The 26,261-nt window shown below is 41.4% G+C and overlaps 1 protein-coding gene across 3 annotated transcripts; it reads right to left on the reverse strand.

Annotated features, from left to right (window-relative positions):
• Positions 1-236: 236 nt before the first annotated feature.
• Positions 237-25,438, reverse strand: mbd5 (methyl-CpG binding domain protein 5). 3 transcript variants are annotated; one of them, XM_023329554.1, is made up of 10 exons: positions 25,405-25,438; positions 18,084-18,651; positions 16,016-16,118; positions 14,963-15,134; positions 11,650-13,992; positions 7,231-7,430; positions 5,576-6,661; positions 4,699-4,772; positions 4,537-4,609; positions 237-3,303 (listed from the first exon to the last, which is right to left on the reverse strand). In XM_023329554.1, exons 2-10 carry the CDS (start codon positions 18,194-18,196, stop codon positions 3,241-3,243), a joined length of 4,227 nt encoding a protein of 1,408 aa, XP_023185322.1. In that variant the 5' UTR covers positions 18,197-18,651; positions 25,405-25,438; the 3' UTR covers positions 237-3,240. The 3 variants fall into 3 exon arrangements, with proteins under 3 accessions (XP_023185322.1, XP_014327343.1, XP_023185321.1); XM_014471857.2 differs by having other exon boundaries at positions 5,576-6,664; XM_023329553.1 differs by lacking the exon at positions 25,405-25,438 and adding an exon at positions 25,307-25,398 and having other exon boundaries at positions 5,576-6,664.
• Positions 25,439-26,261: the final 823 nt, after the last annotated feature.

Raw genomic sequence — 26,261 nt, forward strand, 5'->3', positions numbered from 1 at the left:
TAGCATTTTAAACAAGCTTTTTATGATTCATATAAATAACAATCCCTAATTTTCAGCGAATGTTATCAAGAGTTTAAATCCATCCAACTCGTTTTACTGAGGTAAATATCTGCAGATCAGTTAGACGTGCTTTCTTTTTTACCCACTAGAGGGCAGTGTAAAACCAAAAACGAGTTTTATTCGGCTGCAAAAGAATCCAATTTGGAAAAAATACAATAAAATCCACAACATTCAAGTAAGAGTGAACATGGTTTTAATATCTTAAACATCTGTGCAACATTATTCAAAATGTTACATCACTGCATGACCTGTAATGTTTCACAATATTTACAAAAAAATGCTGCTTACATCAAACCATTAAAAAAAAAAAAGTTCAAACAATCTGAAAATAATGGACTCTGACACACTATTCCTAACCCACATTAATGCAGAAAGGAAAGAAATAAACAAGAGCAACCAAGTGCACACGGTACTTCACGCAGGTCTATTCTTTTTGTAAAGTATATATTAGTGAGAAAATATATACTTAATTACAAGCCGAAGAGAAAGAAAATACTGACAGAAGAGGAAAAAAACACTGGGGAAATAAAAAAATGACACTCGCACCTCAACACAGAATCACAGGCGAAAAATGTTTCCTATGTTTGACCACGGAGAACGTGGGCGTGGCAGAACATGGGTTCCTGACATTGCACACACAAAATAATAAAATAAAACATAAAATCAGGGCAGAATGAACTTTACCGAAAGAGTTCATGTGTTTAGAAGAGGACAGGGGGAAGATTTGAATCGGGCAGTAGTGAGTGACCTATAATAAAATAAAATAAAATACAAACTAACTTCTTCAAGCAAAGAAAAAATAAAATGGCTGGAAAAATTAGTGAAAGTTGCTTTTCTTGTAGTGCTTAATATTTTATTGTCTGGATACGGATATGTTATTTTGTAGTGTATCAATAAAACGATAAGTATTTTTTTAAATGGGGATTATTCCAGTACTAAAAATATGTTGTTCTGTTTTTTTGTTGTGTATTTTAAGCTGAATTTATAACAGTTTATAAACACTGCATGTAATTTCATTTATAAACTCTTAATATCCCAGCTAGTGAGTTTAACTCTTTATAAGTGATGCTAGAATTGATAAATATCAAATCTCTTGTCTTTATAAATCCTGTTTGCTGTGATGTTTATCAAAACAATGCCTGTAACTCCTGTTGTTAAATCTTTACATTTCAGCAGTAAATGTTAAAATGAGTCGCCGTTTCTGAGCAGGCTGAAATCTAAAACTGGTGTTTATAAATCCTGCTTGAAACTGAGAATGCAACTCATTTTTGCAGCAATGTTTGTCTGTTTTGTCAATTCTATCAAGATGTTTATAAATCCAGAGTGAAATTTCATAATTCCTGTTTGCTGAGCTTTTGGTGTTTATAACTCCTGTTTATAGAAATATCTATAAAATCTTCACCAGCAGGTATTTATAAACCCTGCTTGAAACAGTGTTTTTAAACTGCTGTTTAACAGCCTTTATAAGTTCAATTGGTTGAAATTAGGACATCAGGTTGGAGGGAAGAGTCACAACCAGCCACTGTGATCGTTTAACCGGATGAGAATTCAATATTTGTTTTAAAAAGAGACGATTTTCGTGATCAGCGCTGGAACTGCTTTGGTCAGAAGAAACATCTCAAGTTGTAACAAGTGTGGAGCGTCTACAAAACTACAGAGTAAAGAGAAGTTTGATAGAAAAGGAAAGTAAGCAGATGAGAGGAAAGCAAGCAGAGCACTAACGGTCGCAGAAGATGCTGTTGATCCATCGCTTGGTTTATTGCACTTGATCATTCGGTAGCGATTTCAGGTTATTGATCAGGAGGAGCAGCAGTTTGATGCAGCGTTTCCGATACTGTCAGTATAGTAGTGTTAAAACTGCATTTAATACCTCCATGTCTGCATTTTAAGAGGTTAATATTCATAAATAACATGGTTTTTATAGCAAAACACCCCATGACACAACGTGTAACAAAATGAGAAATCTGAGCGCCAAACTTCTTAAATAAAAACGGGACACATGATCTGTTGTTCACCTGTTAAAAAACAAACAGAACAGAAAAAAAACATACATATACACATATAAGGCTTTAGTTCTCAACTCTTGGTAGTATTATTGCCATCTAGCATATTTGTAAAGCTTAAAATAAATATGGAGTACTGTACATAAATAATTTACATCAACAAGCAACAAAAAACAGAAACAAAAAGGCCTCTAAATAAGAAAAATGCTTCCGTCAAGTTAGTGTTTCCTTTCATGATCTAAACTCTGAGGTTGGTTAGTCCACCTAAAGCTATAGTTGTGGCAAAAGAAACTAAAATACTGTACACACAAGCATGAGAACAATCGAATCCGAGACGACGGCGGAAATCTCAAAGGAAAAATCCACCCAAACTTGTGAAACTGAAACCGTTTGAGAGAAATGAAGCTTTACCGTCGCCTTCAGGTGGATTATTCCTTCTTAAAAGCGCCTCGCCGGATTCGTAAACATGATGGTTTTCCTGTCCTGGATGAAGCTGGTGGAGGAAAATAAACACGGAACACTTTCTGCTGGTAAAGTTCATTCTGTTTTGTTTCTAAACGAACACTCGGCCGATCCTGGACTGAAGAAAAGAAGGAAAACAGCACGACGTACGGTTGATCATATAAAAGCTTTAGGCTGTCATCTTATTCGTCCTACGCATGCGGCCTGAAGCAGCCGCACGTCTGAATAGAAACCAAGACATTGGTACACTTCTACTGCTTTGTTTTTGTACAATAAAAGATAAAATGTGCATTAGGTATGCTTGTACATGACATTGTACAATATTTACATACAATTCTTAATAGCAGGAAATTTCAGGATTATCTATATACATATTGAAAATGTATCAGAAATATTTGGACTGTCTATTTTTCTTAAATATGTAAGGTAATGCTTGTAGCTTTTTTTGTTTATTTTACTATCTTATACTAGAAAAAAATAGTTAATTCAGTGAACTGTAGACAAATTGCAACTGTTTTTAATGTTTTTTTTTGTATTTTTCTTATTTTTCTCTCTACAGTTAAAACTGTATTGGTGATTGGAGTTTCCAGCACCTTCTGTGGTCAGTCAGAGTCAAGTTGGGACAAGGTTTGTACCACTGAAAGTCCATGTGTAGCACCTGTTGAAGAGCTCAGACCGCCCGGTCAGGACGTTCTTGGGCCGGACACATTCAATGTTATCTGGATATTTTCCTCCTCTTGGGCTTGGGAAGCATCAGCTGACGTTCCCTAGATGGGAGCTGGAGACGGGGGAAAATGTTAGAGACGCATTTTATACCAGACACAGCATCTCTGTCATGAAATGTCTGGACTGTGGTGCACCGACTGCAGGCTTCTGGACGATTAGCGATCTTTAAAAAGCCTGATACAGATTCTTTTTTGTCTGGAAAGTCACTAAGTTGTCAAATAATGCAGTGACTATTGTTGACTGTGACCTGTTGGGTCACCCTGACTTTTTAACAACGCAAAAGGGAATGAGCATAAATAAATTAGCTTCATAAAAATGTGCCAATTTAAAAAAAAAAAGTTTTTCAATAAGATTTTACTGCAAAACTGAAATTGAAGTTTTGTTTTTTTTTTTGCTTCACACGAGTTGTGATCAACAACCAGATGTTACTACTGTCAGAAAAAATAAAGCCGGCGATAGGAAGTGATTGCAGGATGTATGTCACAAAAACAAATTTTGTTTAATGATAAATTGTCCCAGAAGAAAATTGCGATAAACAATATTATTGTTGTTTTCAGTATATTTTCAAGCAAAATAATGGTAATAATAATGCAAGAACATGTTCTCAAAGATATATAAGCTTCATATTCTGACGAGTATTTAACACTGGAACTGGAAGACATTATCCAAAATAAATAAACAAAACAACAGGAACAACAAATAAAATTAACTATGAAATCTCTGCAAACAAGGTTGTCCTTAAAAAAAGGGATAGTTTAGACCAAAGCACCAGACTGAAGAGTTTTATCATTCAGTTTTTGATAGAAAAAAAGAGAAAAGCAATAAATCAACCAAATGGAAATTATTTGTATAAAATAATTGCTTGTTTTAGTTTTGCAGTTAATTGATTTATTGCGACAGGCCTGTGAGGAAGATGTCACGGCTTGTTTTTTAACGACTTATTGAGTGAACGAACTTATTTATTTGTGATTTTAATTGTGTTTCTTGATTAATAGAAACACTGCAACTGTAAAAATGTTTTTTAAGATTAGTAAAATATTGGCAACATTTTGGAACGGAAATGTCAGTGAATCTCTTTAGATGAGAGCATGATGGGAGATCTTTGTTGCTTCATGCAGTCAGGTTGTAGCTAATTTAAAAAGGTTCAGGTTGGTGCCAAAAGATTTTCCCTCAATAAACAAAATTCTCACTTCAAAACTGTTAAATTGTTATATTTTAACACTTAATTGATGACCTGAAACACGTATGTGTGTAAAAACTGAATAAGTCGGTTTAAGATACTCACTGTGCCTGACATTTTGTCGAGCTCGCTCATGGCCTCATGGAGAGCAACTTGCAGGGGGTTGTTCAGTTTGGGTCTGCAGGAAAACAGTTTATTTTATCATTACCATGGAAACCAACAACACCAGAGCTTAACGTTCACTGTAATGTCTGAGGAGCTTCTTACTTCAGGCCTCTCTTGGCGGCTCGGTCAAGTGCCTCCAAGTCGTGGGTTAGTGTTTTTAGTTTCTCCGGCTCCACCTGCAGGGTCAAAGGTCAAACTTTAGGTCAGATAAGGGCTGCAATTAATAACTATATTAGTAATCAATTATTCTGACTAAATTGGATTTAAGCCTTTTTTATACAATATTAGAAATTCAATAAAAGATGCAAACAAATAATTCAATTCCTTTTTTAAATAAAAAAAATATATTGGCCTAAATCTAGTGATTATTTTTTGGATTAACAGATTAATAAGTGAACAAAAGGTGCTTAATATTTTTTAGTTTTTATAAATGTTTATAAAAATACAGTATTTTATTTTTTCAGAATTTGAGCCAGGTGAAACTAAAACCTTTGCTTGTGGAATTGATTATTGTGACGATTAATCAGATAAAAAATTGCCATATTCTGAAGATTTTTCATTTAAGCCTTTTCTACATACTATTAGAAATACATCAAAATATACTTTTTTAAATGAGAAAATATGCAACATCATGTGAAGAGCTCAGCCCTTTCTGCATGATTTATCAATTCAATATTGATTTTAATTGATTAATGATTGAGCAAAAGATGTTTAGTATCAGAATTTATTTTTTACATCATTTGAACCAGATGAAGCCAACATTTCTGGGTAAAACATTTACAGATGTATTTTTTAATCTTAAATGCAAAGTGTATGTAGTTTTTCAATATGTTCTTTCAGCAGACGGCCTTTTTTTTAGTCTGTCTTCTCCAAATATTAATCGTTTACTAAATTAGTTGACAGTTATTCAATAATCAATTTATCCTGGTTAATAGTTTCAGTAAACATGTGGAGGAAGTTGTGGGACGCGGCGCCTCACCTTGGCCTGCTCTCGCAGCTGCATTGCGGCGCAGTGCACCTGATCGTCACCGGCCAGCTTGGCGGGCCAGGGGGGGAAGCCCTTCAGCTGGCCCCAGACCAGCTCCCCCATGTTGAAGGTTCTGGAGCGGTAGTGGAGGAGCTCGGACGAGGGCGAGTCGGGCTGCCGCAGGTCCTCCTCGCTGCTCAGGCTCTTGGTGTCTGAGGGGCTGGGCGCCATGCCGTTGAAGTGACCATTGTAGTGGCTGTAGTCTTTGGGCGTGGCCAGGGGCCCCTCCAGGCTGGTGGAGGAGCCCGGCGACTGGTCGTCCCCCGTCAGCTCCTGTCGCGGGGGGCCCAGGACTTCCCCGTAAGCCCTGGCGTTGAAATGAGGCGTGGCGCCGTTGATGTGGGCGCACCGCTCCACCGTTTGTTCCAGACGCTCCTTGTAGTTGGCGGGGGTCCGGTTGCAGTTGTTGAACCGGTCGAAGAAGGTTTTGTCGTGGGGAAGGGCCAGGCTGTGGTCGTTGGAGCCCTCGGCGGGGCAGGGCGGCGCCGGGGCCAGGCTGGCAGGCCTCTCCATCAGAGGACTACTTCTCACTTGGGTAGAGCACTCCAGGAACTCCTCCCCTCCCCAGGCGTTGTTGCTCTGCGCCTCAAAGCCTCCGCCGTGTGGCGCCTCTCCGTCCCACTGCCCTCTTGGCGTTCCTCGGCCGGGGGAGCGGAAGTAGTCGTTGGGTTCTGGACCGTCTGGAGTGCTCTTCCCAGCATCCATGTTCTTCTGTCCGCGCCCTGACCTGGCCTGCCGCGGCCGGTCTCCGTCCTGGTGCCCGTGCAGGACGGCGCTGACCGCCTGGGGGAGGTTGACGGGTTCCCCCACGTTGGCAGTGAAGGCACTCATGGCACTGAGGGCGGGCACCGGGCTGGCCTGCGTGGTCCCGCTCACCGTGGTGGTGATGGTGACATGCATGCCCTTACTGGCGGCGTCCACTACCGCTCTGTAGATAGCGTCCACCACCTCCGGCCCGCCGCCGGCGCCCCGCTCAGAGCCTGCCGGGAGCCCCTCGCTTTGCTGCCCCTCCACAAACTGAGGGTGGGGCAACATTCCCTGCTGAGGAGACACACAAACAACATGATTAGAGATTAGAGATGCACCGATACAATATCAATATCTGTATTGGACATGGCTCAGAAGAGAATTTGCCTGATCCATAAAGTCAGATCTATTGAGTCTAATTCTATGCTTTGTGCCTTTCTAATTGAACTTTCTGAACCATTTGAAAGAAAGTTTGTTGCAGTTTATTTTTTTTACATATTGTTTTTGTCTGTTTGTTATTTATTTTTCATTGGCTGTTCTGCTCCTAATTGCATGAATTAAAGTTGATTTTACATGTTTGGCCAAACTTGTGAAGATATTGGTGTATTTAAGTTTGCTGTACTTGAGCAGAGTTGTCAAATTAATTTGTAATTCAGTACATTTCTGTCTGTGTTTAAAAAAAGAAGTTTTTAGTCAAATCAGATTTGGTTTTCTGTATCAGCAGTGCCCTCTGATGGATGGAGGCCAAACTACAATACTTAAACAAGTTCGCAGCGGAAGTTATTATTTAATCATTTGGAAGAAATTTTAATCTAATAAACCATTAACTGTAAAAAAAAAATAACAGAACCAAAATCTACCTGGTAGTTCGGATAGAGGCAGGCCATGGAGCTGCCGTTGCTGCCGCCATCTTTGTAGTGTTGGTTGTCAGAGAAGTGCTGCTGCCCCTGGTAGGCTGGGTGAGAGGAAACCGCCTGTGGCATTCGCTGGTGGACCTGCTGTTGGTACATCTGAGCTCCACCAGCGTTCACATGAGGCTGCATGGTGCCCATACCGATGCCTGAAAAACCAGAGAGGGGATACGATTCATCAACAGACCCCAGTTCACATTAGCTTTAATGTTTTAGTGAATAATCTCTCTGTGGAGTAACAGAAATGTTGCTTCTCTAAGCTCATCGTTGTTGTGTTTTAGCTCTGGTTAGTTACTCCAGTTTTCCACGATTAAGTGATTTCATCCAAAAACAGATCCCCGCATTTTATAAAGGATTCTAACTCCCACCTGCAGGTGGCAGTATTTGTTACTTCTACAAAACTGCTGTTACGTGATATGGCGAGTTATAAAAATCAAACTATTTAAGTTCTGTTTGTGTGTCTAATCTGTCTGCTTGTTATTTTTTCTCCTATTTTATACGTAGATTTTGGAAGTGGTCTATTGAGGGAAAAAGTAGCACCACAAAATCAATTATTTTAATCAGAAAACAATAAATAAATCACAAAAATGCTGGAGGTATTCAAAAATATCAGTCTGAGCAACAAACTGATAAATCTCCTGGTTTTATAGGAGTTAAAACTGTAATTTAAAGGCTTAATAATCCAAGTACTACAACATGAAACCTAGATGAGTGTCTTTTAAATATGTTCCATTTGGCTAAATGATAAAGCAAATTAAATTGGTTTCCCTTCCACTGCACTTTAGTTTTAGTCACTTTATCGCTCTTCTCTAATCTGGTGATTCCACCAGGAAAAATAAATGAATCAATGCTTCTGAGTCGAGACTCACAAAAGGGAAAAGTTGCACATCAACAATCTGTTGCAGCCCAAACCAACAGATGGACAAGCTGCCAGATGAACAGTACAGCCAGACTTGTTAGCGAAAGGATCCAAGGACGGCGCATGGACAAAGTACACGGAGGCCACAGATGTATCAATGAATAAAGGGAGAAGTGCACAGACAAAGCCGAGGCAGATACAGAATCTCGAAGGCCCGACGTGTTTTTGTGGGTGTGAACATGGTCGAGCGGCGACTGGAGCAGCTGGTGCGATGCTGCGCCGCTGAAGGGCAGCTGTGTGTGCTCTCTTTTCTTCCTCACCGCCCCCCCTTCCTCTTTTCTCCAACTCGGCTGACCCCCTCCCCCGTCCTCCCCACATCATCCGCTACTGCTATGATATAGTGACGGCTGTTGCTGGGGGACGCTGCCATGGAAACCGAGTGATGATTGGTGGTGCTGTCCGCAGCCAGGAAGCTCGTTGGGGGGGGTGGTGGGTTAAGGGGGTCGGGTGGAGCAGTTTTAGACTGCAGGGGGATGGGGGCGGCGGTCAACTGGATACAGGGGGTCCGGGGGAGTTTACAATGAACTTTTGAGTATTTGTTAATGGCGACAGAGTGAGTGGCAGTGAGTGGGGGGGTACAAACGCAGCAGCTGTATGGAAACAGATGGTTCAAGGCTACATCTCAGACGCCACCGTCTAGCTCAGTTTCTACGACTCTTAAAGGCTTTTAAATGCAGAAGAATGGGAAACTCTGCCAAACATGACATCTGCCACAAAGTGGAAATATTAATCCAGGGTTTAAGCCTAGAATAAACACAAAACCAGCAGTCCATGCTCAGACTAGCTAATGGGGCCCATTGTAAAGCTGTATCAGCACCTAATTCACGTCTGGAAAAGTAACGTTTTCTGCTAGGAATGGAAATCTGGACCGACATTGATATCAGATATTAATATTGCTATTACGTCCGATATTTCTGATTTTAACATTTTTTAAAAATTAACTAACCCTAACTTCTAACCCTATTTATCTGAGTATTTCTGTAGATGACAGAAGTCGGACAAGTACTGGAAATCTTCAACGTCCAGAGTGAAAAGGCATGGTGAGAGTACAGTCCCCTCTGGAGGTCCTGTGCTAATTAAGTCACAATTAATCAACAAAATATGCAATGATTTAAATTCATAAACCCTTTCTGCCGTTAAAATAGGCAAACTCAACAATAAAGATATCTTATGTTTTTAATCTGTTATTTTTTTAGGTTATTTAACCATCAGTGCAAATTGCTATTATGCCCACTCAGCTTTCAAAAGGTTGATCTTTGAACTTTGTAACTTTGATCATAACTTTGAAAACGTCCTGTAGAAATGTGGAGTGTCAAGCTAAACCTTGTCAACAGTTGGTCACACCTTGGCCTGTCCAGATACATTTTGCTGGGTAATAAATTGTTCCAGAAATAATTGCAATAAACACTAATGTTGTCATTTGGAGACCATTTTTGAACCAATGTAGTAGTAATAATAATGGCTTATTAATGCAAATATACACACTCAAATGAAAAACATATACAATTTACAGAATAAACAAACAAAACATCCAAAACAACAATAATTAAAATGGATCACAGAGTCTATGTTATCAGCTTAGACAGGGAAAACAGGCAAAAGGGGAAGGTAATGCAAACTAACTAGTTTGCAGCGTTTTTCCAAATGCTGGGTTTTCAACCATATTAAAGGGGAACATCTCTAATAAAAACGATCATGCTTATTTTAAGTTATCATACCGTTAATTTGTTGATCACACCACTAAAAACAAGCAATGAAATAATCTCTAATCTAAAGTATACAATGCTCATTATGATTTAAAATGGAGAAACTGAAATTGGGACAGAAGAAAGCCCAACCCAAGTGGTTATAGAGTTTTTAAAAACTGCTGACTTTGCTTCTGTGATGACCAATTAACTTCAACCTCAAACATCCGTTTCAGCAGCTACACTGAGGATGCTGAAAATTTAAAAAATCCCCAGTGATGAAAAACATCAGGCTCCACCAACAAGCCTGAATTTCAATGAATTCACGTGTCAGAAAAACAGAATAGCTGGTGATAAGAGCAGGTGGCCTGGAGCAGACCTCGGTCATATTTCTATGATAAAACACAAAAACGCAAATCGAATATATAAAACGATTCCAGTTCGACTGCAGGGAGGGAAACAGAAACGAGATCTGAAAAATACAGTCACACTGCAAGTCATCCATGTGCATACAAATAAACAGAAGAACACACTCTGTAATACACAAGCAGACCTACAAAATCAGGCACACCGACCTAAACTGTCATCAAAGGCTTCACTCTGGCCTCTATTCAGGGTCTATCGTTACTATAGTGACCAGCTTTCTGGGAGAAGCTCTTTACAGCTCCCTATCTGGGTTGCTTCCTTTAAAGCGTGATGCAGATCCCATTTCTATCTTTGCACGCCATTCACTGACGTTAGAATACAAATAAAACAGAGAGAAACACTGGCTGACTGACAATTAGTGGGCAGCTAAAGATGAGGGGCCCACTAGTTAGCTTTGACAAGCTGAAGGAGTCGGATCATCTTGACTCGGGGCCTATCACCCAAATCCTTTGGTTTTACTTCACTCATAACCATAGAAACCAATGCTTCATCAAGCCAGAGAAAACAGTAGGAGGATTGGCAGCAAAGAGGGTTTTCTCCACGTTTACAAGACATTTGAGGAAATGTCAGGGTTAAAAAGTTCAATTTGTCTTTTGGTTTAAAGTTTATTTCATGCATTAAGTACTATCTAAACCCTTGACAGACTGAATTTGTCCAATCCAAGCCAAAATTACTCATGGTGTTCCTCAAAGATACATTCTCGTTATCCTGCTAATGTAAAACCAATTTCACAACTGTAGTGTTTCCATTAAATTAGAAAGGGAATTAAAACCACACATTAGTTAGTTAGTTCACGAGGTAAGTGATTACAAATCGTGGTGGTGATGGATGTAAACAGTTACAAAAGATAAATTCATATTCATAAAATAGGAAGTGGACTATTGCGCAGGGCATTCTGGGTAAAAACAAACATGCGTGTCTAGCACTAGAAATGGCTCATGATCTTTTACCGAAGACAAACAACCACTAAAATCTAAAACAACTCCATTTTTCTTTACATTTTGTGAAAAAGGAAGTTGTGCTCAGTGTTTTAATTCTTGGTGCAGCGCCCCCACCGGTGAGGAGGTAAACAGGTTTTTCAATTAGTAGCTTTGTTTCAGAGGATCACACCAGCTGAGAATACATAACAAATATGGCCGATTGGTCCCCAATTGAATCAAGTCTACTGGACCACGAGGCGTGAAAACACCCATAGAGACTTCCTGAAAAGTTCATTTGTCAGCAACTCAACCCAATAAATATCATTCACTGTTTTTTAGCCATTTGACATTTAGAACAACATCACATCCAACCTGATTTTAATTTAGACAGCTGCTTCACAGTTGTGCAAAGTCTCACCTGCATCAGAGACCGACTGGTTGCAGCCTCCATCGCCCCCTCCGTGCAGCACGATGCTCGTCCTCCTCATACTGTGGAGCTGTGAAGGGTGCGGACCCGGATGAGACAGTGGTGGTGGGTTAGGGTTGGGGCGTACCAGCGGCATGCCATCCGGTGCGATCGGTCCGCCGCCTGGCCCCATAGGACCGCAGGTGTTCATGGACTGAGCCTGCATCTGGGCCATCATGTCGGGGTACTGTCCTGGACGGGGGACCAGGTGGCCCCCTGATGGGTCCAGGTTCTGGCAGTGCTGGATGGGATCTCCTGGAGGCCGCAACCTCTGCTGGACAAGGAGGTTCTGCTGCATGCCCGCACTGTCGTTGTAGTGAAGCGGCGCCGCTCCGTGTGAGCCGGAACTGAGCCCAGGGCGGTGGCTGTTCCCCGCCATGTTGTGGGAACTGTGGCAGCTCATGGACTGCAGCAGCTGAGCCATGGAGGCGTTGGGGTGCAGGTTCCCCATCCGGCCCACTTTACGCAGCTGCTCTGTAGCGCTGGCCCCCTGTATGTGGGGTCCACCCATGCCCTGCTTGTTGAGCATGTTGAAGACCATGTTGTTGCCACTGTCGTGGTTCCCAGCGTTGCCGGACGACTGCTTACGTTTCCGTGTGGGATCCCTCTGCTGGGCCATGAGTTTGTCTCGCAGCGCCGCCCGGCCACTCTGACCTTCTGGAGTGTTTAGCAGCATGGTGGAGTTTGGCGGGAGCATGGGATTTAAAGTGCTGTGTCCCTCCATGCTTCGAGGGCCGACACCCCCACCGTTACCTCCGCCGGCCGCCCCCATTGCCGGCATGCCGACCGCACCGCCAGCAGCCATGCCGGGAGTGCTGTTGCCAGCAGGGCCGAGTTTGTTTTGATTTGCTAGCTGTGCTTTGGCTGCGGCTGAGAGGAGGCTGCTGGCTGGGAAGGAAGCGGCATTCTGTTGGTTCAGAATCTGGTTGAGGGGCATCCCAAGGAGACCAGGGTGGCCCTTCTGGGAAGTGCTGGAAGTTGCCAGAGAGGACGAAGAGGAGGAAGAGGTGGGGGAGTACATGGAGTTGCTGTGCTGATGGGTGCCGACTGGGTTTCCCATTCCAGGCAACAGCTGGGAGTCTTTATACTGGTGAAGTGGGTCGGTTTTGTTGGTGGATGGGCTTGAGGGCATGGCTGGCCGGGGAGACCCCATAGCCGACCTGGGAGAACGAGGGGGAACCTTCATGGTGGCACATGGGGCCTGGTGACCCGAGGGCATTGCAAAGCTCCCGTGTTCGGAGGAGGTGGAGGAGGAACGTGAGCGATGAGGCGAGGCCTCGATTCGCCCCAGAACCGGTCCACCCATGTGAACAGGGGAAGTGACAGGCGAGGGGGACATGGAGGAGGAAGGACCGCTCTGTTGAGTCCTTTGCACATTGCCACCATGGCCCACAGGTCCAGGCTTCACTGTGGGTAAAGGTAAGTTGCTTGGCAGGGGAACGATGGCAGGAGGGGGGATGTTTACATTCATCATTTGTACCTGAGAGTGGATGTTGGGCTGGAAGTTGGGCAGGTTGGGGGCATGGTTTGGGGGCTGGCAAACTGGCTTGCTAGGGATGGGATCCAGAATGCCTAAGGGGTCTTTTTCAGAGGTCAACTGCCTTTTCTGAAGAGCACAGGGTGGTGGTATAGATGGCGGGGGAGGTACAGAATGCAGAGGGGGCTGAGATTTATGATGAAATGCTGCTCGAGGCAGATCCATGCCGGGTGGGAAGTTCCCCCGGGGCATGTTCATGTTCATGACAGGGCTTTTGGCAGTGGCCGTAGGGGAGAGGGGCGTGCTAGTCCTTCCTGTCATGGCGCAGGATGGCTGGCCTGCAGGAGAGCCATGAAGCATTACTCTGGGTGGGGAAAGAGGAGTCCTAGGGTTCCCATGGATGGATACTGAACCGGGACTACCGGCTCCTGGAAAGCCACAAGGATTGGTCCTATGAAATCCCTCAGGGCTGCCCAGAGTGTCTGTGTTGGGAGACTGAGAGCCATCTCCATACAGTTTAGCACTGGAGGAAGATGGGCTCAACATGCCTCCATACCCCACCCGATATGGAGATTTAGTTCCAGGATCCCCGCTCGGTAGCCTCTGTGCCCGGGAGTATCCAGAGTAAAGCTCAGGCTGCGGGCCTCCAACCGCCTCCTGAGGTGGAAACAACCTCTGCTGTTGCTGCTGTCCGGCCACCATTATCATTTTGAACGGGTTCTTGCACTCAGGGCCAACAGCATTGGGCAACCCATCGTGGGCTTTAGTCCTTATTGCTCGTTGAGTTGTAGAATGCACAGCAACTGCAGATGATGTACCTAGAAAGGGAAACAAATAATTTCCAAGTTATTTAAAACCAAATCATCAGGAAAAATGTCTACTTCTCTCACATGTCAGTAAAACTAGCAGGCATTGCAATTACTCTGTAAATGCTTTTCTAGTGATGTACAAGCACAATGAACAGCAGAGGCTGGGCAGTTTGATATAGTCCCAGATTGTAGAAAGTTATTTAATACCTTTTATATCTTAAATTAAAGGTATAGCTATCTATACCTAAGATGGGGTAGCTTTCAACAAATAAGCAATTTCCTCTTGGAGATCAATAATGTATATTCTATTCTATAGCTGCAAGTTCCAGCCAATAGTGTGTCTAATAGCATTGAAGCTAGGTATTTCGGCTGCTCAAACTGCGTTTTATTTGGAATACTTTAGATCTGTCATGAAAAAAAAATAATCAGCAAATAAGTGAATCAATACTGACCACGAATAGAGTTTAGTTCATATTAGCCAATATGCCAACAATAACAATATTTAGGACATTTGAAATGTTAATATTAACATGATAGTTAATAATAGCAAACATGAAATTGTGGATAGGCTAGTAATAGACATTATTCAAACATCAGCATCCATGCTAACATTTTAGAAAACATTGACCTTTATGAAAGTGAGTCAGGACTTGTTTCAACTTTGAATGAAGTTTTGAAGTGAAGTATTTAGCCTTCAAAGATCCCAAGGTGTCTTTAGGATGTGAAAAATTGTTTGATAATTTAAAATATTTCCTACCAAATACAAAATTTATAAATAGCAGAAGTCAAAGTTATTTGAATGGTTCAAATAGCAAAGAGCTGCAGTAGTTCAAGGCCAATAAACAAGCTGAAAAGCTTCAGCAGCTGGGCGATGTCAACTAAAAGCATGCTATAAAGCAATTACAATTCAAGCCAGATTGCTACCCTGGCTTGTATAATACACCAAGGTTGTAAGAACTGTATTTCCGTGTCCATGTACCTCCTCCTGGGCTAGTCAGTGCCAGAGGCGGGTGTGTCTCCATGCTCTTGTGAAGCGTGGCCACAGCCAGGAGCTTTCTCTTGTGAATGCAGAGTTTGGTCACGTCTTCGTCTGCTTTCACATCCTCCGCCGTCCTCTGTTTGACAGCCGCCCCTGGGTCGAAGTTGAACACCTGACAACAAACAGACATATGAACTTATTATGCATCCTGAAAGCCATGTTTTTATTCAGAACTTCTATCTAAGCAAAACCCATAAATAAATCACTGATAGCCAACCTTCTTCAAGTACACTGGACACAAGCATCAAGTGATATAAAAATCAGTCTTTACAAGAACAGATGGTCGTTTGCTGGACAACCAGTGGTTCTGTGTTCAGCTCATAAAGAGGTTGGAAAAGTGTGTTGCAGCTGTGCAAAGTTCTCCAACAGCTGAAGTGGACCAACATGGCAGAGCTGGCATCAATGCTAGCTATTGAAAAACACAAGAGGGCGACTAATGAGGCAAGAATTAAAAGAAGAACCATCACTGTCCTCCAACTGAGGGAGAATGACAGACTGAAGCGTGTAAGAATTACTCCGCTGTAGGGAAGCAGAGACACCTTGAAGACATAATCTGTTTAAAAACTAGAGCTGCACTCTGAAGACAAACTCACAAATGGGAAAATGAATCGTTTGTCCGCTACAGACAAACCGACTGACCAACAATACATCCATCTGTCTAGATGTCCATTCCTTTGTCAATCACACAGTGAAGTGATGAAACGGTCATAACATTTTTAAAGGGATGGATTTAGATAGAAAAGAAAATTACAAAAAAAGTTTTTTTAAAAGAGCTCGCTCAAGGTAAGAAAAATCCTAATATTCATAGCATAAACAAAAAATAGGATTGGAGGAAAAAAGGAAAGGAGAAAAGGAAGATGGCGTGAGGAAGCAAGGAGAGGAGGAAGAAACAATGAATGACAAAGACTCAATCTCTAAGTCTGGAAAAAATAAACTAAAATTCCATGTTTTTTTTCTGAAGGATGTCACATGAGCCCGGAGCAGCAGCATTACCTTGTGGAGGATGAGCGGACACTCCAGGCCACATTTACAGGTTCCATCTGTGAGCAGGTAGGTCTTCACCTGCTCCAAGCTGGACAGCAGCGAGCCGCTGGGACTGGAAGACAGCAACAGGGGGGGAGGGGTTAAACTCAACGCTCATAGTAATAGTAGAATGACAATTCACTTTTAAATAGAGATAAACTTAACAGCTTTGTCAGAACATTTTAGAAGACATTATTGGTCAGAAAGATGAGCTTCATTCTCTGATTCAGGTTATGATTATAAACAAGTTTCTGTAGGTTTCACCAACTCAAATGTAAGACTTTTTAAAACCTTTATAAATGCAATTTAAGACATTATCTTGACAGCAATTTACAAAAGGAGACTGCATATTTTATATTGTAGTAGTGCCAAGCTTTTTTGCAATAGGAGGTAACATTGTATGGGTTTGTAACAGAAGAGAGCCAGTAGTGAAGAAGGAAAACTAGCTAATTAGCAAGGGTTTATTAGCAGTTAGTTAGCATTAGCCTCAACTGCCTCAAGTCAAAGAACGTAAACTTTTGCCTGACAGAAAAAAACCAAGAGAAAGTTTAACTACATAGAATATAAGAGATTAAGTAGTCCTGTTACGACATAATTTAAGGCATGTGATTAACGTATTTAAAGCCAACTCTCATATTTTCTAATGAATTTAAGACATTTTGAGGATGTGCAGACAACCTAGTAAAAATATTATGCTCTTATTTCGCCCTTCTGCTTTTCTTTTACTTTCAATCTCACAACATAACACCGGCACTACCATGTGGATGGTGCATATGGAGCTTTCCTCCATATGCACCATTATTATGGCCACAAAGTTCAACTTTAGGCTCATCTGATCAGAGTACCAACAGGAAATTGGACTTTTTGTGGCCAGATTTTCATGTCTCATGATCACAGAGCGAGTTCTGAACTCTGTCTGAACTCATGGAGGTAGAGCAAGTCTGAAGTGGGATGTCCCATTACATCATGATGAAAAGTGCAGACTTTGCACACTTTATGGTCAGAGCTGATGGGAACGATTATCTGAGCCACCCCTCTGACAGGCACAGAAATGTAACATCATTGGTGCATTGATCTGAGAAGGCTTTGAAATATGGGATAAAAGGAGTTTTCTTCATGAATGGTTGGTTTCTCCTAGACATTTAGCATTTATGCAAACATGTAGGCTGCAGTTCTTCTGTATCAATAAGTCGCTCAGCGTCCCATAAATACAATATGCTGGGGAGATTGCAGACACTGCAGCATCAGCGGAGCGGCAGAGGGGACGTGCATGACTCAACGCAGGGAGCAGCAGCATCTAAACGTCGCCGTGTTTGTGTCGGTTTCCTGCAGAGCCGATCAATCATAGCAGCTCTGACCGTGTGTGGACAGTAAACACACCTGCTGGGGCCTTTCTGATTCACACCACCGACCCTCAAGCCTCCTGTTTACATCCCTCCTATTGCTTTAGGCAACAGCGCTCATCAAGACTGTAAAATACTTCACTCAGGACGCGCTAGTTCCTGATGCTCGAGAATTTGAAAGATGGGAAAAGTTATAGTTTTATTTCAAATGCAGGATCTTTTGCAGTTCAAGAGACAATAATAACTTAGAAATGAGTTAGGACTAATCCTTATATTGAATACAACACTTCTCAAAAATCAAAAGTCGTCTGGATTCTGTAATTGACATGATTTCACGATCTTCAGCATAAATATTGATATTGCAGAGATATTAACTCTGGTCAATATCTCAGCAATAAGACTTTAATTATGGATCCTGGAAAAAACACAATAGATGATAGACCAATGGTTGGACAGTTAGACTGTAAACCAAGCTTGAATCCATGCATCCAACCATTGACACACCAATGGATGAATGGTTGAATGCCAGACCAATAGATGGATGAAGGGTTAGATGAAAGATAACACGAATGGCTGGATGAGTGATAGACCAATGGTTGGATGGATGGTGACCTGAGTGACCAGATTGTTCTTCCATCAGGAAACAGGACATCAACAGCATGCAAGACACGGCACCTTTCTGGACATGTCCTTACCTCACATACACGACGCCTCCGCCGTGCTCCGCCTTGCGCTGCCAGCCAATGGGGACCTGGACAGGGACGGCCTGCCTCTCATCTCCCGCCTCACAGTCCTTTCCGCCATTCATTGCTCCACTGGTTTTACGCTCGACGCCTCAGAGGTGTACGTATCAGACATGAACCAGCGTCATGTTCCGTCTTCCGAAGCCGTGGTGGAGGGGTCGGTGTTGGGAGGGAAGGATTGCTGCCTGGAAGTGGGGTCAAGGGGCGGCTCTCTGGCGGAGCTAACGGGGAGGTGGGAGGGTAGGGTGAGGCGGGCTCACAGCTGACCCTACCCTCTGAGCTGCATTCTGGCTACAGCGCTGAACGGCGTGACCACATCCATTACTGTATCCTGTCATTCGGAGCCATCCGATTGGCTAGAAGGGAGAGGGCGGGGATCGGGACTGCCGAGTTCTTCCAAAGTAAAGTCCTCTATTCTTAAATTCTCAACACTTGTCCATTTCCCAGGAAAAACACCATCAGAAACCTTTTCAGGATTTTGGTTCCCAATCACTGTTGGGTAGTGGTTTCCCCATGACTCCTGAGAGGAGGAGGAGACAGACAGAGTCAAAACCTAAAAAATGATCCAGTTCCTCATCAATCTGAGGTCACTGTGAAAACAAAACAGTAAAACCAAATTAGCTTGGAACAGTTCACAACTTTCTACAAACAGCAGACAGATATGTTGATATTAGTGGCCTTTACCAAGTCTGAAGACTCCAGCAGAAGATCAATCTATTACTAAATCAGTTGATAATAATTTCAATAAATAATTGAATAATTGATTAATAGTTTCAGCCCTAAACTGAAATTGCCAATCTATCATATTCAATGCCACAATAATCGATTACTAAAATAATTGTTAGCTGCAGCCGCAGATATAACATGAGCATAAGGAACATAATCAACTTCCGTCAATTCAGTATTAATTTTCTTTGGGGTTCATAATTGGGTAATTAGAGAAAGAATGGTGGATTTGCTGAGGTAGATGAGATCGGTTTCATATGCAAGTATCACCAATCTCCAAAAATTACGGAAAAAGGTGCTGATAAATCGGCTGATATAATAATATTTTGCTGATACGCCATCTTGGACATTTTCTAAGCAAAACACAGAGCATGAACCGATAAGGGGAATGGTTAAGCAAGTACCTGAACTATTGAGAACCGATTCTCGATTCCCCTCCCTAGTCACCGATCAAAGCGACTGATTGGTGCATCTAATACCTTCAATTAATCACACGTTTTCGCCGCTCGCCAATTGGAGCTGCAAGCAGAGTCTCCTCTCAGCTGGTGGTGCTGCTGACTCATAACAGGCCTTTAGCTGCTGAAACAAACCCAGAGATGTTCCCACAGAGGCGGGGAGGTGAGCACGGGGAAAGGGGCAGCTGTTTATCAGGCAGAGCGCTGCAGCAATCATCTCAGGAGACGGCTGTGGAATCGTATAAGTGAAACGGCCACATCATTAAAATCTAATTTCCCAGAGCTCCATGTTTGGCAAAGACAAACGTAACAAAAAGCACATCATTTCTATTGAGAAGAAATTACCTCTCCAACAAGAGCCTGCTGCAGCGCGAGGATGTCTGACAAATGTTTCGGTTATCAGCTTTTTTATTGGGTTGCGTCAGAAAAGAAAAGAGAACGGATATAAACCGAAGACATTTTGATTAGAAATTACACAAAGCGTCTCAGCAGGTGTTATCTTTACCTCAGGCAAAGCAGCTCCCTGCTAACTGCTTCCATGCAAACGGGGAAAACTCCAGTTATTTCTAAACCTGCAACATGTCAGATTAAACACTGCGAGGCTTTTAGCAGGACCTGAACATTCACACAACTTCCCAGAGTTCTCTGCAGATTTTAAAACACAAAGATACAAGTTCACTGGGAGTTTACAGCAGAGAGCGAGAAGGATTAACCTGAAGGAAGGAAAGGAGGAGGAGGTAGGACACAAGGAAGGGGAGGGAGGAGGAGAGAATGAAAGAATGGCAGAAAAAAGAAGGAAGGAAAGACAAGAAAGAGTGAAGGAAGGGATGTAGGAGGGAGGGAAAGGACAAAGGAAGAATGGAGAAGGAAGGAAGGGAACAAGGATGAATGACAGAAGGAAGGAAATAAGGAATAAAGTAAGAGTGAAAAAGGAAGGAATGAAGGAAAGAAATTAGAAATATAAGCGAAGATGAATAAGACAATACGGAATAAAACAAAAGTGAAAAGGAAGGAAAAACTGATGAGTGAGAAAGAAGGAAGGATAAAAGGAACTAAAGAATAAAAATGGTGAAAATGGAAGGAAAGAAAGAAGAAGAAAGGAATGAGGAAAGAAAATTAGGAATGAAGGAGTGAAAATGAATGAAGGAATAAAATAAGGTTGAAAAGAGAAGAAATGAATGAAAAGAGTAATAAGGAAGGAAGGAAGGAAATTAGGAATAAAAGAAAAGTGAAGATGAAGGGCGGATTTAAGGAAATTGGGAAAATAATAGGAAAAGGAATAAAGTCTGGAACAACAGATCGTTTTCCAAAGACTCCACGTCCTCCACTGATAATCTGGGAAGTGAAACAGGAAGTGACTCCCTCGCTGCGGCCGGTTTTACCTGCGCTGTCCCCAGCAGACAGTGACTCAGGACTAAACCAGCCAGAGCAGCAAAGGTTCACACATAATTGAGCTTTTTTTCCCAGATTGTGACATCTGAAGCTTTTCTAACAGCTTCCTGTGATGCAGGTGGGGAAGCTGCTCCTGTTTTCACCGAGCATTAACGCTCTGAAACCGCAGCCCGGCTGAAGCTACCTGATGCACACAACATGGACGCAGAGGCAATGAAGGTAGCACTTGAGAGACAAGAAGTGTGATTCACTGCTGCTGGGGGCTCTAAAGGCTGCATCAGTGATTTATAATGGAGAGACGTCAGATTTTAAGCTCTGTGATATTACCCACCGGAGGAAGAGAAGGCAAACAACCAAAATGCATCAGGGTGAAAAACAGGAAAAACAACTGTTTGCATCAAAATGGCCTCGCAGGCAGCAAAACGCTGCTAAGAATATCAAAACGAGACGTCAGAGCAAAGCAAACTCTACCAGACCGATGAGCAGCAACGGTTGCCTCTTCGTTGCTGTTGTCTTTCCGTCCTGGCACTGGGTTCCCAATCAACTGATTGTCAGCCAATTATAAGGTTTCTACTAAGTTTGCAAAGGATTCTCATGATTTACCGACAAATGGAGACATTACTGTGTCAAATTTATTAAATTTTAGATATTAAATGTGTAGATGGAGTTAGTTCTGTTTTGCAATTCCAAACCAGGAGATTTTAACCATTTGTAGTTATTTAATGAAGAAGTGGACAAATGCGCATCATTCGTGACAGTGGAAGTGAACTAGTTCAGGGTTTCCTCCAGTGTATTATCAGCCTGGAGGGCCACCGGGCTTTACTTGTGCCCCCACCAGGCTAAGCCTTTTTAAAACGTTTGCATTTTTGATATAAAAATTTGACATTTTTTAGTTTCCTGTCAACTTTAAACATTTTTTAACTCAAAAACACAACAGGCCGCTGGATGAATGACACCCAACCACCAGGCTTAGCAAGTTTTCTTGTAGTTGAAACATTTCTGCATAAAAATGGCCACAAACTTATGAAAATCGATTCTAAATCTTTACAAATAAAAACCACAATTCTTACTCAAACTCTACTTTCCAGATTTCTCAGTTCCCAACATTCATTTTAAGATGTAAAACACAGAAGAAGAAAGTTCTGCTGTTGCTTTTCTTCGCTCCATCTTTTTGGTTTTAAGAGACCGAGACGGAACGAAGGAGAAAGTTGGTGCTAATTTAAGTAATTAGTGGAGGCTGAGACCAAAGTGAAAGCATGCATATATTTCAGAAGCTGAATAAATCAGCTAAGGTAAGATTTAACATACATACTACTTGGTAAACCCTTAGTAAACACATGTTTTAAAATCATTTGATCCCATCAGTTAATAACAAGGAAAACAAACAAGGTGATGTTACTAAATATGAAACTGGTCCTAAAAAGAAATCACAAAAATGTCCTTTTTACTCTATGAGCAGTTCCTCTATTCAAAAAGCAAACTTTTATTTGTCCAAAACTATGCTATTTAGGACAAAAAACAACAAGACTGTCTGGTCAGGTCAGATTTCAGGTCAGAAATCAGATCAAATAAGAGAGAAGTTCAGCTAAATATGGCAGAGTAACTGGATCTGTGGTCCATTAAGGGCAGCAGTTTATGGAAATATAGAAATAAAATCAGACAGAGAGACTGATCTGATAGGATTTGGAATATCTGACCAGTCAGTGATGCTTTAAAGCATCGCTGTGTTTATATCTAATTAACTAATTAGAATAAAGAAGCTTTAACTCACAGGAAGTCCAAACTTTATGGCAAACTGTCCCATCTTTCAGCTGCTAATAGATAAGAGTAAAATAAACAAACGGATGGATAAAAATGCACCAGACTGAGGCAAACTGATCAATGTACGGTTATTTTAATCCATTAATAAAAGAAAAAAGAAATAGAGATGTTGGATGTTTTATTTATTGATATAAATCTTCATCTTCTGCGCAATGATTTTAACATAAATTAAGGGACATATTGGCAGAAAATTGCATTTTCTAAGAGGCTTTTTTGCTTTTCAACCAAAATAGATGATTTTGTATTATTGAAGGTTTTTTGGTTTTTTACCCCTCCAGGGGTCTTTTGTGGGCTCTGGTGTCCCTTATGACAGTAGGCTGACAGGAAAGGGGGTAGGAGAAGGGGGAAGACATGTGGCAAATATCGCCGGGTCCGGGAGTCGAACCAGCGACGGCCACGTCGAGGACTCAAGGCCTCCAAATATGGGTGGCGCTAACCGCTACGCCACCACGGCACGCCCCTGAAAAGTTTTTTTTATTTCTCTTTCAAATTAAAATGTGTAAAGTTGCATAGTGACCTTTATTCAGACAAGAAGTCAAGTTTGCTATACAAAATTATAGATTTTCACCGTTAAAACAGAACATAATGTTTACTTTTTTTTTTCAATATTTAACCCTAAAATTGTCAATTGCATTTTAAAATGATGTGTTTTTGCAGACCACACTCGTATGACTATTTTTAGCACTTTCTACAAAGACAGACACTTTTGTTTAGCATCTTCATTTTTACGTACTTTAAATAAATTACTCCAGAATGTAGAAGAAACTTTAAGATTCTGCAACTACACACATGATATCAGTATCATCTGGAAGGAATTTTAATGAGATGATACCATTTGTTTTATACTGAATACACAGTAAATTAACCAAAAGCATCACAGAGAGGAAAATACCTTTAATTTAAACAGGAGGCTGGCAATTTTTACTCCCATTAAGCTGCAAAAACCTTTTAAATACAGATTTAACTTGCTACACCAAGGTGAGGTTCTGGGAATTTCTGATGATTTATGCATATCCAGAATACCTTTTTAAAAACATGCTGGACTTAATGTCAGGCTAACCTTGCTTTATTTACATCAAAATGTACAGAATTTCAAAAACCAACAGTTTTTAGTTCAAATACAGAATAAATTCTTAATTAAGCCAAACATTGTCTGGAATGCAATGAAATTGGAAATCTGTGGAAATAAATCAAATCCTTGTTGTTGTCTTAAGAGAATAATCTGTCACTGCTTTATTTATTTTATATTAAGGATGATTACAATTTAATTAAATGGGATTTAAGAAACAATTGAACGGAAAATAAAACGTCAATGTGCTTGAATTCAGAAGAAGTTAATATCTACAGTCTTCCTCATCTCCGCACTGGAGGATTCAGCCAATCAGGGCCAAGGAAAATAAATGGTGCTCCTGGATTGGTTGCTTTTCAATGACCAGCCAATAGCATGTCAAGTGGCATTGCACCTATATTTCCTAATCTATATTTTCTTTTGAATATTTTAGAAACGCTTTACGTAAAAAACCATAAACAGACTGATATTACGCAAATAATTTGGAGTGCCGCTCGTAAATATTTGAATCCGCGATTACCAACCCATTAACAGATGACTAACTACTTTATTTCTATTCTATATTTCTTTATTGTAAACCTCTGAGCCCTAAAATATCAAATAAAAAGAAATCATTTCAAATTCTACTACCCTTATAGTGTGAAATGCATTCAAAATGATGCATGTTTTAAGGGTTAAAACAAGTGCAACTTTACTACAATCCATAAATCACTAAATCTATTTTAAATCGTTCTTTAATGAATTTTCTCCTTTTGGTTACAACATTTTACAAGTTTTAATGCCAATTAAACAACATGTGAATTTTGGTTTCACCACATCATGGACGACAAAGATTTGGGATCATTTAAAGATTTCTTAAAATTGTGCAACATTAAATAGTTTGTTTTCACACATATTTTCTTTTTAAAAAAAGACCAACAAACCTTGTAGGAATACTAATGATCCTTTTCAGGTTAATTAGACGGTAATTATCTGATTTTCCAGGTTACATAGGGAGATCCTCATGACCTTATAATAGAAATGTGTAGATTATATCCAGTATTTATGAACATTTATCCAACCCAAGCTGGCTCAGTGACACATTAAATTAAAGGCAACCCTGACAGCTTTAACAGTTGGCTAAATGACAGCAGTTCCCCCTAAAATCTGGACCTGACAGACGGTTGGACATCATCAAAACAAGCCTAAAGGTGAGATAATTAGCCTGTTGACCCGGGCTGAACAGCGGAAACCTGCTTTATGGCGCTGCTTTAGCGGCTGTTCGGCCTCGCTGAACCCGGTTCGGTGTCAGAGAGGCGGACTGGGACCAGTCAGAGGGCTCTCTGATGCTCTGGAGCCAACACTGAGCTAGCCGTTAGCCTGCTAGCTTGTTGTAAGGAAAATGCACTAGACGGAGAGTCCAGCTCAAGCTAACAACCGTTGGCTTTTTATTCTGCGAACCGGAACCGGATTCGGGCACGTCCAGCACCCGCAGCCCGGGTTCCGATTTACAAATTATCGAGGTGGAAATATTTTAGCAAAGCCCCAGTTAGGTTTCGAGCCAAATGGGGGCAAGGAGAGGCCAGGGCCAGGCCGAGTTAGCACGGCTAGCTTAGCCTGCTGGCTAACAGCCGTGCTAACCCGTTGCGTTTGCAGATGAAGAGAGAGACGCTTTTCAGGCTCTGTAACGCTCCTGTCTGCGGCAAAGCAGGCCGAATACCGACCGTTCTTACCCGGACACCCCGGCGAGTGCATCCCTCCGCTGAAAGAGTGACAGAAAGGAGCGAGGAGGCGCTTCAGATGAGGAGAAAAATAAGAATAAGAAGCCTACCCATTAGTTCTCTGCTGCTGCTGCTGCTCCTACACTGGAATACTGGAGATGATGGAGAGCCGAGCTGCGCATGCGCCGGCACGGGCTGCCAGCAGATGGGAGAGAGGTGATGCACGTTTTACTCCGGAGCGCTGCATGGCATGCGAGAGATGTGTGGGGCTGAAGCTGCAAAGTTAGGGATAAAACAGGTGGAGGAGTGGCTGGGATGAGTCACAGACACGAAACCCGTAAAAAAACACAATCCACAGCGTTTCACTCCACTCAGAAAGACCAAAATACAGCCATAGCTCAAATTTAACAGAGAAAACAATAGCAACTTTTGCAAAACAAAAGCAAAAAAGCACAGATATTATATAAGAATATGAGAAGTTACACAAATCAACACTTTTAAAATGCAGAAATGAAAATTTTAGAACATCAATTTAGAGCCACAAAGGCAAAATTATTATTATATTTTTTGAGACAAATTATTTAAAATAATGACTGAACCCTTCATAACAATCGATATTTGACAACACAATTCAAAAATACAGAAACATTTCATTGCAAATGCAACTTTTAGTAAACATTTCTAAACATAAAAGAAAAACTGAAATCAGAATCAAAATTTAGGCACACTAAAAAGCACAATACAGAAAATACAAGTCAGAAAATGTTTGGTTTGAGCAAAAGAAAAACATTAGGACAAGCAGATGCATTCTAAAGGATCTCTAATCTGACAAAACACCAAGAAAACAAACAAAAAAAATCAACAGAGCATTTATTTAAACAGAATAAAAGAGAATTTTCCCCCAAAATATTACGGTCTGGAAAAAATAACAAAATTACCCAAAGCTTCCCAAAGAAAAAAAATCCCC

This window comes from Xiphophorus maculatus, chromosome 24, assembly GCF_002775205.1.
Source record: "Xiphophorus maculatus strain JP 163 A chromosome 24, X_maculatus-5.0-male, whole genome shotgun sequence".
NCBI lineage: Eukaryota > Metazoa > Chordata > Actinopteri > Cyprinodontiformes > Poeciliidae > Xiphophorus > Xiphophorus maculatus.